The sequence below is a fragment of the Oncorhynchus gorbuscha genome, linkage group LG21, assembly GCF_021184085.1.
Source record: "Oncorhynchus gorbuscha isolate QuinsamMale2020 ecotype Even-year linkage group LG21, OgorEven_v1.0, whole genome shotgun sequence".
Taxonomy (NCBI): Eukaryota; Metazoa; Chordata; class Actinopteri; order Salmoniformes; family Salmonidae; genus Oncorhynchus; species Oncorhynchus gorbuscha.
This window is the reverse complement of record NC_060193.1, coordinates 34060299-34078905: the sequence shown is the minus strand read 5'-3', so window position 1 is coordinate 34078905 and position 18607 is coordinate 34060299. Positions and strand designations below refer to the sequence as shown.

The window sequence follows — 18607 nt, the reverse complement described above, 5'->3', positions numbered from 1 at the left end:
TAAACACTTTACAATGAAGATCTGTGAAGTTATTTAGATTTTTACGAATTATCTTTGAAATACAGGGTCCTGAAAAATAGAGGATTCAATTTTTGCTGAGTTTAGTATTGGTAAATATTTTATCAATACATGTGGATGATCTTGTTCATGTAGTGTTTGTAAACACAGGTAGGTTGATTAATAACCTGAACCAGATTAACTGGTGAACTATTTAACTATCTACATCGACCCTTTTTGCACTAACTTTTTTTGACTCGTTATTTACTCTGCTGCTACTGTTATTATCTGTCACTTTATTCCTAGTTATATGTGCAAAGCTACCCCTTCAAATTGACTCTATATAGCCAAGTTATCGTTACTCATTGTGTATTTATTATTACTTTTATTATTATTATGTGTTTTACTTTTCTGATATTTCTCTATTTTCTTTCTCTCTGCATTGTTGGGAAAGGCCCGCAAGTAAGCATTTCACTGTTAGTTGTATTTGAAATAATTTGAAACCTCTTTGATCAATAATGGAAACCTTTGGGGGATATGTTAAAAACAACTTTCTTGCACTGAAAGACTGCAAAAGAGAAAGATTGTAAATGTTGTATTACCTGGAACTCAATCCCATAGTTCTCTCTGCAGAAGTCTCGTAGTTTGGGATATACATGCTCTTTCAGTGCATTCCTCTCTGCTTCTGTGTCTGGAAACAAAATGACAAAGTGAACACATTGATTTGTATAAAGATTCATTGATACCATTATAACAGACTTCCAAATATGAGCAACATGGTCCTCTTTAGCTTAGTTGGTAGAGCATGGTGCTTGCAACGCCAGGAAGTGGGTTATATTCCTGGGACCATCCATTTAAAAAAAATGCATGACTGTAAGTTGTTTTGGATAGAAGCGTCTTCTAAAAGGCTATTATTATGTTATAATGGAGGGCATAATTTGAGAAGGGTCGACAATGGCAGTGTTAACAGATTAGGTTAATGGGGTTGTTATAGGATATTTACATGTCATGGCATAGTTAGGGTCTGTGGGGTGTCTCATACTAGTGAGGGCCTATGGGTCATTGTTCTGTCCTACTTTAATTCCTTTCTCTCCTTTCCACTGCCCTCCCTTGGGTTACAATAATTGGAGAGGACAGGGACCATCCCCCACAACTCCAGGGGGATAGGTCTGATGGACAGACAGTTCAAAACAGAACATACCCAGGAGAGCCACAGTCCCTTTGATGATGGAACACATCATCAAAATAAATGTGTCACACTCAAATGTGTCCTCCACTCAAGACTGTGTCATGCTACAAAACTAGGGCACAATTTTTACGGTTAGATAATTTTGTTTGTATTTGGATGACACAGGCTTCTTTTCTTGTTATTCATCTCTTCCTTGCTTGGCCCAGCTGAACTGTATGGAAACCACAGCTCTCTAACCAGAAATGATGAGGTTATGCATGTTGACGTCGGCAGGGCACAGAGATGCATGTGTAAAGTGTGTATGGCAGAGCAGAAGCGCCTGTTATCTCGGCGACACACACACACACATTTACATTACATTTAAGTCATTTAGCAGACGCTCTTATCCAGAGCGACTTACACACACACACACACACACACACACACACACACACACACACACACACACACACACACACACACACACACACACACACACACACACACACACACACACACACACACACACACACACACACACACACACACACACACACACACACACACACACACACACACACACACACACACACACACACACACACACACAGTCTCTCTCTTTAATTCCATGCCACAGGTCTTACTGACAGCTACTCCTCTCACTCTGCCATCATTTCTGAGAAAGAGAGAGAGAGAGCGATGGTGCCGACAGATATGGTAGCTCTGCTTCTAAGAAACTTTGCAGTATTTTTTGTATGTTATTTCTTACATTATTAGCACAGAAAATGTTTTGTGTTATTACATACAGCCGGAAAGAACTTTTGGATATCAGAGTGATCGTAATTCACCAGCATTGCGACCAGCAATACGACTTTCCCGAATTGGATTATTTGTTCATACCCCCCAGGGAAATTGAACTTATTCCAGAGGCTACTCCAAAACACTTCTAGTCCGACTCAGGAGGCGTGCACACCATCCACCACTTCCAAGCACATTAGTCGCTAATGTTCAGTCTCTGGATAATAAAGTAGATGAGCTCAGGGCAAGAATCTCCTTCCAGAGAGATATCAGGGATTGTAACATACTCTGTTTCACGGAAACATGGCTCTCTTGGGTTATACTGTCCCCATCCATTCAGCCAGCTGGGTTCTCAGTACATTGTGCAGACAGGAATAATGAACTCTCCGGCAAGAAGAAAGGAGGGGGTGTTTGTTTCATGATTAACTACTCAAGGTATGACTGTGATAACATACAGAAGTCCTTTTGTTCACCCAACCTAGAATACCTAACAAAGCAAATGCCAACGTATTACCTCCCAAGAGAATTGTTTTCGGTTATACTCACAGCCATGTATATTCCCCCTCAAGCCGATGACACGACGGCCCTCAAAGAACTACACTGGACTTTATGCAAACTGGAAACCACATATCCTGAGGCCTAATTTATTGTAGCTGGGAATTTTAACAATGCAAATCTGAGGAAACGGTACCGAAGTTCTACCAACATAGACTGTAGTACTCGTGCAGGGAAAACATTAGACCACTGCTACTCAACTTTTCTAAATGGCTACAAGGCCCTCCCTTCTGCAAATCTGATCACGACTCTATTTTGCTCCTCCCTTCCTATAGGCAGGCTCTCAAACAGGAAGTACCCGTGCTAAGGTCTATTCAATGCTGGACTGACCAATTGGAATCCATGCTTCAAGATTGTTTTGATCACACGGAATTGTATATCTTCTGGGTAGCCTCTGAGAATAACATTGACGAATACACGGATATGGTGACTGAGTTCATCAGGAAACATATAGGAGATGTTGTTCCCACTGTGACTATTAAAACCTACCCAAATCAGAAACCGTGGATAGATGGCAGCATTTGTGCAAAACTTGAAAGCGCGAACCACCGCATTTAACCATGTCAAGGTGACTGGGAATATGGCCAAATACAAATAGTGTAGTTAATCCCTCTGTAAGGCAATCAAACAGGTCAAACTTCAGTACAGAGACAAAGTGGAGTTGCAATTTAACGGCTTAGACAGGGTGGCAGGGTCTACGGACTACAAAGGGAAAACTAGCCACATCGCGGACACAGACGTCTTGCTTCCGGACAACCTAAACACCTTCTTCGTCTGCTTTGAGGATAACACAGTGCCACCGACACGGCCCTCTACCGACGACTGTGGGCTCTCTTTCTCCGTGGCCAACGTGAATAAGACATTTAAGCATGTTAACCCTCTCAAGGCTGCCTGCCCAGAAGGCATCCCTAGCCACGTCGTCAGAGCATAAGCAGACCAGCTGGCTGGAGTGTTTACAGAATTCAATCTCTCCCTATCCCAGTCTGCTGTCCCCACTTGCTTCAAAATATCCACCATTGTTCCAGTACCAAAGAAAGCTAACTGGTAACTGAACTGAAGGTAGCTGAACTATTTGACTATCACCCCATAGCACTCACTTCTGTCATCATAAAGTGCTTTGAGAAGCTAGTTTAGAATCAAATCATGTCTATCTTACCTGACACCCTAGACCCACTTCAATTTGCTTACCGCCTCAATAGATCCACTGACGATGCAATCGCCATCACACTGCACCCATCTGGACAAGATGAATACCTATGTAGGAATGCTGGTCATTGAATATAGCTCAGCATTCAACATCGTAGCACCCCCCCCCCTCCAAGCTCATCATTAAGCTCGGGGACCTGGGTCTGTACCCCGCCCTGTGCAGCTGGGTCCTGGACTTCCTGACTGGCCGCCCACAGGTGGTGAAGGTAGGAAACAACACCTCTACTTCGCTGATCCTCAACACAGTGTTCCCACAAGGTTGTGTGCTCAGCCCCCTAATGTACTCCCTGTTCACCCATGACCGCATGGCCACGCACGCCTCCGACTCAATCATCAAGTTTGTAGATGGCACAACAGTAGTAGGCCTGATTATCAACAATGACAGCCTAAAAGGAGAAGGTGAGGGCCCTGGGAGAGTGGTGCCGGAAAAATAACCTCTCACTCAACGACAACAAAACAGAGGAGCTGATCATGGATTTCAGGAAACAGCAGAGGGAGCACCCTCCTATCCACATCGACACGACCGCAGTGGAGAAGGTGGAAAGCTTCAAGTTCCTCAGCGTACACGTCACTGATGATCTGAAATGGTCCACCCACACAGACAGTGTGGTGAAGGGGGCTGAAGAAATTTGGCTTGGCCCCTAATTTGGCTTGGCCCCTAAGCATCCTGTCAGGCTGTATCACTGCCTGCACTGCATACAACCGCAGGGCTCCAGAGGGTGGTGCAGTCTGCTCAACACATCACTGGAGGAAAACTACCTGTCCTCCAGGACACCTACAGCACCCGATGTCACAGAAAGGCCAAAAAGATCAGCAAGGACATCAACCACCTGAGCCCATGGCCTATCATCCATATGAGAGAGAGGATGTGTCCGATAAACCAAGTCTCTCAGCATGGCCGACAGCAATGTGACAATGAGGCCATGGTCAATATCAACGACATCCCTGTCACGCTGGTATAAAGGATTTTTTAAAGACAGGCGCAGGAATACACAATAAGGGTTTTTAATACACCCAAAGCAAACACGTATTAAAAAACACTGGGCTTTACCCAAACAAAAGAGGGTAAACCTCATTGAATGACATGGGACGATACCCATAATACACACACACACATACACATACATATATATATATATATATGTGTGTGTATTATGGGTATCGTCCCATATATGGACATGGGAACAATAACCGACAAAGACAGAGGGAACAGAGGGCACATGTATCAGGTGAAATGGGAACCAGGTGGGTGTGTGTGTGTGTAATCAGACAAGACAGTCCGTGGTTGATGATAATGAATCCGGTGGATCTGTGAAGCCTAGAAAGCCAGTGACGTAGACTTCCGGAACTGGTGAACAGAATGAGCATCAATACCGGCGGGATCCGTGACAATCACAGCACACAGTGTGTATGTGAGAAGCCTGTCTGTCTACAGCCATGTACAGTGTATTAGTGTCAGTTAGTTAATCCTAGCAGTCCCGAGATCCCAAGATTTTCATTTATTTGCATGTCCAGCCTGTATATTTAGCCTCACAATTAAGCATTTTACCATTTTCTTTTCAGGATAACCAGGGCTAAAGTAGCACACACAACAATTTGACCAATTTGAGGTTAAATAATGGTAAAATGCAAGAGTACTGTGTAAGACACATGTTGAAAACCATATACAGGACATTGTCAACTAAGCAAAAAGCTTTGCTGCATGGAAGTGTTTGTGAGGATATAATGCCAAACAGTGCTGAAAAAAATTCAGAACTCAGTGTACAGCATATCCTTGAGTGTTTATTTATTTTTACATTTTAAACATTCTTAGCCAGTGGCCCAGTTCATAAACCCAATGTTTCAGCAAAGAATATTAGTCATGGGACACTGTCATTCACACTGGCACATTCTATAGGGTAGAATCACATATAGTGAATGTACAGCATAGTAAATGTACTGCTACAAAGGAGTGAAAGAAACATGCGACGGGCAATATGCTGTACGTGTCACCATGTGTTGCAATATGTCCTGAGCAGTATATATACTTTAAGTATAAATACTTTACAGTACTATTTAAGTAGTTTTTTGGGCTATCTGTACATTAAATGACTATTTATATTTTTGTCAACTTTTACTTTTAATGAATGTACTTTTTACTCCATGCATTTCCCCTGACACTCAGAAGTACGTGTTACATTTCGAAAGTGCAAGACAGGAAAATTGTCATATTCACACACATGGTCATCCCTACTGTCTCTGATCTGGTGGACTCACTAAACACAAATGTTTCGTTTGTAAATTATATCTAGGTATTTCAGTGTGCCCCTAGCTAACCTTAAATAATAAATTATCATGTTGTCTGATTTGCTTAGTATAAGGAATGTGAAATTATATACACTTTGACTTTGGGTACTTAAGTATAGACCAATAACATTTACTTTTGATAGTGTCTTGCTAAAGTATTCATCTCCCTTGGCGTTCTTTCTATATTGTTGCATTTACAACCAGTAATTTAAATAGATTTTTATTTGGATTTCATGTAATGGACATACATAAAATAGCGCAAATTGTTGAAGCGAAATAAAACAATTAAAAGAATCAATTGGAAAAGTGTTGTGTTCATATGTATTCACCCCCTTTGCAACGAAGCCCCTAAATAAGATCTGGTGCAAACCAATTAACTTCAGAAGTCACATAATTAGGTAAATAAAATCCACCTGTGTGCAATCTGTGTCAAATAAACTGTTACATGATCTCAGTGTATATATATATATACCTGTTCTGAAAGGCCCCAGAGTCTGTAACACCAATAAGCAAGCGGCACCATGAAGACCAAGGAGCTCTCCAAACGGGTCAGGGACAAAGTTGTGGATAAGTACAGATCAAGGTTGGGTTCTAAAAAAATATTTCAAAATTGAACATCCCACAGAGCACCATTAAATCCATTATTGGAAAATTGAAAGAACATGTCACCGCAACAAATCGGCCAAGAGAGGGCCGCCCACCAAAACTCACGAACCAGGCAAGGAGGGCATTAATCAGAGAGGCTTCAAAGAGATCAAAGATAACCCTGATGGAGCTACAAAGCTCAACAGCGGAAATGGGAGTATTTGTCCTTAGGACCACTTTAAGCCATACACTCTACAAAGCTGGGTTTTACGAGTGGCCAGAAAAAATATATTGGAAAATGGTCAGAATTGAAGGAATGATGGATGGCGCTAAATACAGGGAAATTCTTGAGGGAATTTCCAGAGATTTGAGACTGGAACGGAGGTTTACCTTCCAGCAGGACAATGACTCTAAGCATACTCCTAAAGCAACACTCAAGTGGTTTAAGGCAAAACATTTAAATATCTTGGACTGGCCTAGTCAAAGCCCAGACCTCAATCCAATTGAGAATCTGTGGCATGATTTAAAGATTCCTGTATACCAGCGCAACCCATCCTACTTGACAGATGTGGAGCAGTTGTAATTCATGCAGCGCTGTGTGTCACGATCTAAGATTTTAGAGAAACAACAAATGTCGGTACATATAAGTGTCTTATATCGGCTAAAAGCTTAAATTCTTGGTAATATAACTGCACTGTCCAATTTACAGTAAAATGTTGCTGCTAACCTTGTGCGACAGCAAGCCTTTTCCTTTTTGACAACAATTATAAGACTATGGAAAGTTATGAAGTTATGAAAACTGGGTGTTTTGCTAATGTTGAACTTATAATATGCCACTAATACTTGGAAAGCTAAATCAAAGTCCAAGTATACAGATGTGACGATATTCTTGCAGAAAAATGTAATGTGAATGTAAACGTCTCCTTCACCATTTACCCAAATGTACCTGGGTGACTTCACACTAACTGTCATGTAGTTTGCTCATACTTCAAGTTATTACTTTGCACATACACTGCTGCCATCTTGTGGGCACCATCGGAATTACAACCAGAGTGATGGCTAGATTTGTGACCTTTCTGTTGCATTTGATTGATGGTCTACCAGATCTATTGTTATATTATCCTACATTACATTCCCATTTACACACACTTCAAAGTGTTTCCTTTCAAATGGTAGCAATAATATGCATATCCTTGCTTCAAGGCCTGAGCTACAGGCAGTTAGATTTGGATATGTCGTTTAGGTGAAAATTGAAAAAAAGGGGGCTATCCAAAATGAGATTTATAGAGACATACCCCAAGAGACTTGCAGCTGTAATTGCTGCAAAAGGTGGCTCTACAAAGTATTGACTTTGGGGGTGGGTGAATAGTTCTGCACACTCAAGTTATCTGACGTGAGACTATAGACGAGCTAAATGCCTTCTGTGCTCGCTTTGAGGCAAGCAACACTGAACCATGAATGGGAGAACCAGTTGTTTAAGACAACTGTGATCATGCTACCCGTAGCCGATGTGAGCAAGACATTTACACAGGCTAACTTTTACAAGGCCACAGGGCCAGATGGATTACTGGGATGCGTACTCAGGGCATGCGCTGGCAAGTGTCTTCACTGACATGTTCAACCTTTCTCTGACCCAGTCTGTAAAAGCTACATGTTTTGATCAGACCACCACATCTGTAGCTATGAAATGCTTTGAAAGGCTGGTTATGGCTCCCACCAACACCATCATCCCAGACCCACTCTAATTCGCATACCGCCCAACAGATCCACAGATGACGCAATCTCAATCACTCCACACTGCCCTTTCCCACCTGGACAAAAAGGAACACCTATGTGAGAATGCTGTTAATTGGCTACAGCTCAGCAATCAACAACATAATGCCGACAAAGCTCATCGGTCAGCTAAGGACCCTGGGAAAAAACACCTTCCTATGCAACTGGATCCTAGACTTCCTGACAGGCCGCCCCAGATGGCAAGGGTAGGCAACAACACATCTGCCACACTGATCCTCAACATTTGGGACCCTCAGGGGTGCATGCTTAGTCATTTACATTTACATTTAAGTCATTTAGCAGACGCTCTTATCCAGAGCGACTTACAAATTGGTGCATTCACCTTATGACATCCAGTGGGACAGTCACTTAACAATAGTGCATCTAAAACTTAGGGGGGGTGGGGTGAGAGGGATTACTTAACCTATCCTAGGTATTCCTTAAAGAGGTGGGGTTTCAGGTGTCTCCGGAAGGTGGTGATTGACTCCGCTGTCCTGGCGTCGTGAGGGAGTTTGTTCCACCATTGGGGGGCCAGGGCAGCGAACAGTTTTGACTGGGCTGAGCGGGAGCTGTACTTCCTCAGTGGTAGGGAGGCGAGCAGGCCAGAGGTGGATGAACGCAGTGCCCTTGTTTGGGTGTAGGGCCTGATCAGAGCCTGGAGGTACTGAGGTGCCGTTCCCCTCACAGCTCCGTAGGCAAGCACCATGGTCTTGTAGCGGATGCGAGCTTCAACTGGAAGCCAGTGGAGAGAACGGAGGAGCGGGGTGACGTGAGAGAACTTGGGAAGGTTGAACACCAGACGGGCTGCGGCGTTCTGGATGAGTTGAAGGGGTTTAATGGCACAGGCAGGGAGCCCAGCCAACAGCGAGTTGCAGTAATCCAGACGGGAGATGACAAGTGCCTGGATTAGGACCTGCGCCGCTTCCTGTGTGAGGCAGGGTCGTACTCTGCGGATGTTGTAGAGCATGAACCTACAGGAACGGGCCACCGCCTTGATGTTAGTTGAGAACGACAGGGTGTTGTCCAGGATCACGCCAAGGTTCTTGGCGCTCTGGGAGGAGGACACAATGGAGTTGTCGACCGTGATGGCGAGATCATGGAACGGGCAGTCCTTCCCCGGGAGGAAGAGCAGCTCCGTCTTGCCGAGGTTCAGCTTGAGGTGGTGATCCGTCATCCACACTGATATGTCTGCCAGACATGCAGAGATGCGATTCGCCACCTGGTCATCAGAAGGGGGAAAGGAGAAGATTAATTGTGTGTCGTCTGCATAGCAATGATAAGAGAGACCATGTGAGGTTATGACAGAGCCAAGTGACTTGGTGTATAGCGAGAATAGGAGAGGGCCAAGAACAGAGCCCTGGGGGACACCAGTGGTGAGAGCGCGTGGTGAGGAGACAGATTCTCGCCACGCCACCTGGTAGGAGCGACCTGTCAGGTAGGACGCAATCCAAGCGTGGGCCGCGCCGGAGATGCCCAACTCGGAGAGGGTGGAGAGGAGGATCTGATGGTTCACAGTATCGAAGGCAGCCGATAGATCTAGAAGGATGAGAGCAGAGGAGAGAGAGTTAGCTTTAGCAGTGCGGAGCGCCTCCGTGATACAGAGGAGAGCAGTCTCAGTTGAATGACTAGTCTTGAAACCTGACTGATTTGGATCAAGAAGGTCATTCAGAGAGAGATAGCGGGAGAGCTGGCCAAGGACGGCACGTTCAAGAGTTTTGGAGAGAAAAGAAAGAAGGGATACTGGTCTGTAATTGTTGACATCGGAGGGATCGAGTGTAGGTTTTTTCAGAAGGGGTGCAACTCTCGCTCTCTTGAAGACGGAAGGGACGTAGCCAACGGTCAGGGATGAGTTGATGAGCGAGGTGAGGTAAGGGAGAAGGTCTCCGGAAATGGTCTGGAGAAGAGAGGAGGGGATAGGGTCAAGCGGGCAGGTTGTTGGGCGGCCGGCCGTCACAAGACGCGAGATTTCATCTGGAGAGAGAGGGGAGAAAGAGGTCAGAGCACAGGGTAGGGCAGTGTGAGCAGAACCAGCGGTGTCGTTTGACTTAGCAAACGAGGATCGGATGTCGTCGACCTTCTTTTCAAAATGGTTGACGAAGTCATCTGCAGAGAGGGAGGAGGGGGGAGGTGGCGGAGGATTCAGGAGGGAGGAGAAGGTGGCAAAGAGCTTCCTAGGGTTAGAGGCAGATGCTTGGAATTTAGCGTGGTAGAAAGTGGCTTTAGCAGCAGAGACAGAGGAGGAAAATGTAGAGAGGAGGGAGTGAAAGGATGCCAGGTCCGCAGGGAGGCGAGTTTTCCTCCATTTCCGCTCAGCTGCCCGGAGCCCTGTTCTGTGAGCTCGCAATGAGTCATCGAGCCACGGAGCGGGGGGGAGGACCGAGCCGGCCTGGAGGATAGGGGACATAGAGAGTCAAGGGATGCAGAGAGGGAGGAGAGGAGGGTTGAGGAGGCAGAATCAGGAGATAGGTGGGAGAAGGTTTGAGCGGAGGGAAGAGATGATAGGATGGAAGAGGAGAGAGTAGCGGGGGAGAGAGAGCGAAGGTTGGGACGGCGCGATACCATCCGAGTAGGGGCAGTGTGGGAGGTGTTGGATGAGAGCGAGAGGGAAAAGGATACAAGGCAGTGGTCGGAGACTTGGAGGGGAGTTGCAGTGAGGTTAGTGGAAGAACAGCATCTAGTAAAGATGAGGTCGAGCGTATTGCCTGCCTTGTGAGTAGGGGGAAGGTGAGAGGGTGAGGTCAAAAGAGGAGAGGAGTGGAAAGAAGGAGGCAGAGAGGAAAGAGTCAAAGGTAGACGTGGGGAGGTTAAAGTCGCCCAGAACTGTGAGAGGTGAGCCGTCCTCAGGAAAGGAGCTTATCAAGGCATCAAGCTCATTGATGAACTCTCCGAGGGAACCTGGAGGGCGATAAATGATAAGGATGTTAAGCTTGAAAGGGCTAGTAACTGTGACAGCATGGAATTCAAAGGAGGCGATAGACAGATGGGTAAGGGGAGAAAGAGAGAATGACCACTTGGGAGAGATGAGGATCCCGGTGCCACCACCCCGCTGACCAGACGCTCTCGGGGTGGGCGAGAACACGTGGGCGGACGAAGAGAGAGCAGTAGGAGTAGCAGTGTTGTCTGTGGTGATCCATGTTTCCGTCAGTGCCAAGAAGTCGAGGGACTGGAGGGAGGCATAGGCTGAGATGAACTCTGCCTTGTTGACCGCAGATTGGCAGTTCCAGAGGCTACCGGAGACCTGGAACTCCACGTGGGTCGTGCGCGCTGGGACCACCAGAGTAGGGTGGCCGCGGCCACGCGGTGTGGAGCGTTTGTATGGTCTGTGCAGAGAGGAGAGAACAGGGATAAACAGACACATAGTTGACAGGCTACAGAAGAGGCTACGCTAATGCAAAGGAGATTGGAATGACAAGTGGACTACACGTCTCGAATGTTCAGAAAGTTAAGCTACGTAGCAAGAATCTTATTGACTAAAATGATTAAAATGATACAGTACTGCTGAAGTAGGCCAGCTGGCAGTGGGTGCGTTGTTGACACTACACTAATCAAGTCGTTCCGTTGAGTGTAATAGTTTCTGCAGTGTTGCTATTCGGGGGCTAGCAGGCTAGCTAGCAGTGTTGTTTACGTTACGTTGCGTTAAAAGAACGACAATAGATGGCTAGCGAACCTAGAAAATCGCTCTAGACTACACAATTATCTTTGATACAAAGACGGCTATGTAGCTAGCTAAGTAGCTAGCTACGATCAAACAAATCAAACCGTTGTACTGTAGTGAAATGAAGTGAAAAAGTGATACAACCTGTGAATGCGACCGGGTAGTTGAGTTCTATACAGAAGACGTTGGCTAGCGTTGGCTAGCTGTTGGCTAGCTAGCAGAGTCACCTACGTTAAGGACGACAAATAGCTGGCTAGCTAACCTCGGTAAATTAAGATAATCACTCTAAGACTACACACTCTAAACCTAAACAACACAATTATCTTGGATACGATGATACGATGATACGAAGACAGCAAAGACAGCTATGTAGGTAGCTAACACTAAACTAATCAAGTCGTTCAGTTGAGTGTAATAGTAATAGTTTCTCAGTGCAGCTAATCAGTGGACGTTAGCTAGCTGGCTAGTGAAGACTACGTTAGGACGGCGAAATACGATAATTACGCAATTATCTTTGATACAAAGACGGCTATGTAGCTAGCTGAGAAGAAATTGCTAAGATAAGACAAATCAAACCGTTGTGATATAATGAAATATAATGAAAAAGTTATACTACCCGTTGGAGCGACGTGCAGATGCGACCACTCGCTCCAACCGGAACCGGAACACTCCTGTACGCCCTGGACACCCACGACTGCATGGCCAAGCATGACTCCAACACCATAATTAAGTTTGCTGGTGACACAACAGTGGTTGGTCTGATCACCGACAACAATGAGACAGCCTATAGGGAGGAGGTCAGAGACCTGGTAGTATAGTGCCAGGATAACAACCTCTCTCTCAGTATGAGCAAGACGAAGGAGCTGATTGTGGACTATAGAAAATGGAGGGCCAAACAGGCTTCCATTAACATTGACGGGACTGAAGTGGATAGGGTAGAGAGTTTCAAGTTCCTTGGTGGCCTCATGACCAACAAACTATTTATGGTCCGAACACACCAAGACAGTTGTGAAGACGGAAATACTTTTTAAGGAGACTTAAAAAATTTGCCACAGGTCCTCAGATCCTCAAAGAATTCTACAGCTGCACCATCGAGAGTATTCTGACCGGTTGCATCACCGCCTGGTATGGCAACTGCTCGACATCTGACCGTAAGGCGCTACAGAGGGTAGTGCGTCCGGCCCAGTACATCACTGGGGCCAAGCTTCCTGACATCCAGGAACTATATACTAGACATTTCAGAGGAAGGCCCAAAAAATTGTCCAGTCACCCAAGTCCAGACTGTTCTCTCTGCTACCGCCCGGCAAGCGGTACAGGACCGCCAAGTCTAGGACCAAAAGGCTCCTTAATAGCATCTACTCCCAAGCCATAAGACTTCTGAACAACTAATCAAATGGCCACCCGGACTTAGATTGACCCCCCCCCACCCCTTTGTTTTCACACTGCTGCTACTCACTGTTTTATCTATGCACAGTCACTTCATAAATTACCTTGACTAATTTGTACCGCTGCACATTGACTCAGTACCGGTACCCCCTGTATTTAAAAAACAAAACAATAATTTCAACTTTATTTAATGAGTAGGCTAGTTGAGAACAAGTTCTCATTTGCAACTGCGACCTGACAATATACACTGCTCAAAAAAATAAAGGGAACACTTAAACAACACAATATAACTCCAAGTCAATCACACTTCTGTGAAATCAAACTGTCCACTTAGGAAGCACCACTGATTGACAATTACATTTCTCATGCTGTTGTGCAAATGGAATAGACAACAGGTGGAAATTATAGGCAATTAGCAAGACACCCCCAATAAAGGAGTGGTTCTGCAGGTGGTGACCACAGACCACTTCTCAGTTCCTATGCTTCCTGGCTGATGTTTTGGTCACTTTTGAATGCTGGCGGTGCTTTCACTCTAGTGGTAGCATGAGATGGAGTCTACAACCTACACAAGTGGCTCAGGTAGTGCAGCTCATCCAGGATGGCACATCAATTTGGCAAGAAGGTTTGCTGTGTCTGTCAGCATAGTGTCCAGAGCATGGAGGCGCTACCAGGAGACAGGCCAGTACATCAGGAGACGTGGGGGAGGCTGTAGGAGGGCAACAACCCAGCAGCAGGAGCGCTACCACCGCCTTTGTGCAAGGAGGAGCAGGAGGAGCACTGCCAGAGCCAGCAGGCCTCAAATGTGCATGTGTCTGCTCAAACGGTCAGAAACAGACTCCATAAGGGTGCTATGAGGGCCCGACGTCCACAGGTGGGGGTTGTGCTTACAGCCCAACACCGTGCAGGACGTTTTTCATTTTCCAGAGAACACCAAGATTGGCAAATTCGCCACTGGCGCCCTGTGCTCTTCACAGATGAAAGCAGGTTCACACTGAGCACATGTGATAGACGTGACAGAGTCTGGAGACGCCGTAGAGAACGTCCTGCTGCCTGCTGCCTGCAACAGCCTCCAGCATGACCGGTTTGGCGGTGGGTCAGTCATGGTGTGGGGTGGCATTTCTTTGGGGGGCCGCACAGCCCTCCATGTGCTCGCCAGAGGTAGCCTGACTGCCATTAGGTACCGAGATGAGATCCTCAGACCCCTTGTGAGACCATATGCGGTTGCGGTTGGCCCTAGGTTCCTCCTAATGCAAGACAATGCTAGACCTCATGTGGCTGGAGTGTGTCAGCAGTTCCTGCAAGAGGAAGGCATTGATGCTATGGACTGGCCCGCCCATTCCCCAGAGCTGAATCCAATTGAGCACATCTGGGACACCATGTTTCGCTCCATCCACCAAAGCCACGTTGCACCATAGACTGTCCAGGAGTTGGCAGATGCTTTAGTCCAGGTCTTGGAGGAGATCCCTCAGGAAACCATCCGGCACCTCATCAGGAGCATGCCCAGGCAGTGTAGGGAGGTCATACAGGTACATGGAGGCCACACACACTACTGAGCCTCATTTTGACTTGTTTTAAGGACATTACATCAAAGTTGGATCAGCCTGTAGTGTGGTTTTCCACTTTCATTTTGAGTGTGACTCCAAATCCAGACCTCCATGGGTTGATAAATTTGATTTCCATTGATAATTTGTGTGATTTTGTTGTCAGCACATTCAACTATGTAAAGAAAAAAGTATTTAATAAGAATATTTCATTCATTCAGATCTAGGATGTGTAATTTTAGTGTTCCCTGCTTTTTTGAGCAGTGTATATAGCCTCATTATGGTTATGTACATTTCTTGTTACTTTTTAATTGATTGGATTTTTTTTACATTTAGTTTATTTAGTAAATATTTTATTAAATGCAGTTCACGTTTATCAACTTGAACTGCATTGTTGTTTAAGGGCTTGTAAGTAAGCATTTCACAGTAAGGTTTACAATTGTTGTATTTGGAGCATGTGACAAATACACACTGCCAAAATATACTTGCCACATAACAGCATCTGATGCTAATTTCTAATTGATTGTATGCAGTTTGTTTTGCTGTCATATAAAAGGTCAACATGGCCAAAATATAAATTCTTTGGAAAAGCGAGACCTGTGCCTTTTCCTTTCATGATAACACAACAGGGAAAGTAGCACACTTTAAACTCTAATGCTAGTCATAAAATCACAACACCAAAACAAGGTATCTTGGTCCTCATTGTATCTATGCTTTAATTACCTCTGGAAAGATACAGGTAGATAGGTCTACAGGTTCATTTACGCTCAGAAAATTTGTCCCTCGGTAACAGTAGATCAGTTAAGTGGCAGCAAGGTGCCAAAATCGCCTGAGAAGAGTCTCACTGGTATTGGGCTTAGCACCAGGCTTCAGGAGAGGTGGGAGAAAAGGACGCCCTAGTGCACACCAGAGAGCGAGAGAGAGAGATATTAAATAAGATTGGATCCTGAAATGGCCCAGGCTGTAACATTCTCACTGGCTTTATAGATTTCACAGTTAAACCTCTGACATGATTGACGATGATAGCCAGATCTGAAGGAGGAAGAGAAAAAGAAAGGATGGAGGGAGAATGAGAGGGAAGTGAAGGCTAGATAGACAGAGAGAGAGACAGAGGAAAGACGAAGAGAGGATTGAACAGAGAATCTAAACCAGAGAAAGTGACAGTGAAAGAGAAAATATATATACAGAGAGGAAAGTTCGAGACCTGTCATGCAGGTGAAAGAGGACCCAAAAGCGACTTAACAGAAACAGAGTTTATTTATGTCCAAACAGGGAATAACAGAAATCCTCTAGTCTGTAGAGGGGAATAACTGGAGAAGCGGCCACAGACTGCAGGTCGCTTCGGGTAGGCGCAGGCCGTAGTGGACCGAGACACCTGCTCACACGCAGCATCTGATGAAGGCAAAAAACACGACAGGACAGGGCGAAACACAATCACAGCATGGTGAATACAAAACAAGGAACCGACGGGACAGGAACGGAACACAAAGGAATAAATAGGGACTCTAATCAGGGGAAAGGATCGGGAACAGGTGTGGGAAGACTAAATGATGATTAGGGGAATAGGAACAGCTGGGAGCAGGAACGGAACGATAGAGAGAAGAGAGAGCGAGAGAGTGAGAGGGGAGGGGGAGAGAGAGGGATAGAAAGAGGGAAAGAACCCAATAAGACCAGCAGAGGGAAACGAACAGCATGGGGAGCACAGGGACAAGACATGATAATAAATGACAAACATGACAGTACCCCCACTCACCGAGCGCCTCCTGGCGCACTCGAGGAGGAATCCTGGCGGCAACGGAGGAAATCATCGATGAGTGAACGGTCCAGCACGTCCCGAGACGGAACCCAACTCCTCTCCTCAGGACCGTAACCCTCCCAATCCACTAGGTATTGGTGACCCCGTCCCCGAGAACGCATGTCCATGATCTTATGTACCTTGTAAATAGGTGCGCTCTCGACAAGGACGGGAGGGGGGAGGGAAGACGAACGGGGGTGCGAAGAAAGGGCTTAACACAGGAGACATGGAAGACAGGATGGACGCGACGAAGATGTCGCGGAAGAAGCAGTCGCACAGCGACAGGATTGACGACCTGGGAGACACGGAACGGACCAATGAACCGCGGAGTCAACTTACGAGAAGCTGTCGTAAGAGGAAGGTTGCGAGTGGAAAGCCACACTCTCTGGCCGCAACAATACCTTGGACTCTTAATCCTGCGTTTATTGGCGGCTCTCACCGTCTGTGCCCTGTAACGGCAAAGTGCAGACCTCACCCTCCTCCAGGTGCGCTCACAACGTTGGACAAACGCTTGAGCGGAGGGAACGCTGGACTCGGCAAGCTGGGATGAGAACAGAGGAGGCTGGTAACCCAGACTACTCTGAAACGGAGATAACCCGGTAGCAGACGAAGGAAGCGAATTGTGAGCGTATTCTGCCCAGGGGAGCTGTTCTGCCCAAGACGCAGGGTTTCTGAAAGAAAGGCTGCGTAGTATGCGACCAATCGTCTGATTGGCCCTCTCTGCTTGACCGTTAGACTGGGGATGAAACCCGGAAGAGAGACTGACGGACGCAACAATCAAACGACAGAACTCCCTCCAAAACTGTGACGTGAATTGCGGGCCTCTGTCTGAAACGGCGTCTAACGGGAGGCCATGAATTCTGAATACATTCTCAATAATGATTTGTGCCGTCTCCTTAGCGGAAGGAAGTTTAGCGAGGGGAATGAAATGTGCCGCCTTAGAGAACCTATCGACAACCGTCAGAATCACAGTCTTCCCCGCAGACAAAGGCAGACCGGTAATGAAGTCTAAGGCAATGTGAGACCATGGTCGAGAAGGAATGGGGAGCGGTCTGAGACGACCGGCAGGAGGAGAGTTACCCGACTTAGTCTGCGCGCAGTCCGAACAAGCAGCCACGAAACGGCGCGTGTCACGCTCCTGAGTCGGCCACCAAAAGCGCTGGCGAATAGACGCAAGAGTGCCTCGAACACCGGGATGACCAGCTAACTTGGCAGAGTGAGCCCACTGAAGAACAGCCAGACGAGTGGAAACAGGAACGAAAAGGAGGTTACTAGGACAAGCGCGCGGCGACGCAGTGTGCGTGAGTGCTTGCTTAACCTGTCTTTCAATTCCCCAGACTGTTAACCCGACAACACGCCCATAAGGAAGAATCCCCTCGGGATCAGTAGAAGCCACAGAAGAACTAAACAGACGGGATAAGGCATCAGGCTTGGTGTTCTTGCTACCCGGACGGTAAGAAATCACAAACTCGAAACGAGCGAAAAACAACGCCCAACGAGCTTGACGGGCATTAAGTCGTTTGGCAGAACGGATGTACTCAAGGTTCTTATGGTCTGTCCAAACGACAAAAGGAACGGTCGCCCCCTCCAACCACTGTCGCCATTCGCCTAGGGCTAAGCGGATGGCGAGCAGTTCACGGTTACCCACATCATAGTTGCGCTCAGATGGCGACAGGCGATGAGAAAAATAAGCGCAAGGATGAACCTTATCGTCAGACTGGAAGCGCTGGGATAGAATGGCTCCCACGCCTACCTCTGAAGCGTCAACCTCGACAATGAATTGTCTAGTGACGTCAGGAGTAACGAGGATAGGAGCGGACGTAAAACGTTCTTTTAGAAGATCAAAAGCTCCCTGGGCGGAA

At 46.3% G+C, this 18607-nt stretch overlaps 1 protein-coding gene across 1 annotated transcript in view; it reads right to left on the bottom strand.

Annotated features, from left to right (window-relative positions):
* LOC124007735 (NACHT and WD repeat domain-containing protein 2-like) overlaps positions 1 to 18607 on the bottom strand; it is a 98784-nt gene that overhangs the window by 65939 nt on the left and 14238 nt on the right. The window contains 1 exon segment of the mRNA XM_046318466.1: positions 600 to 688. Within this exon segment, the coding sequence (XP_046174422.1) occupies positions 600 to 688 (89 nt within the window).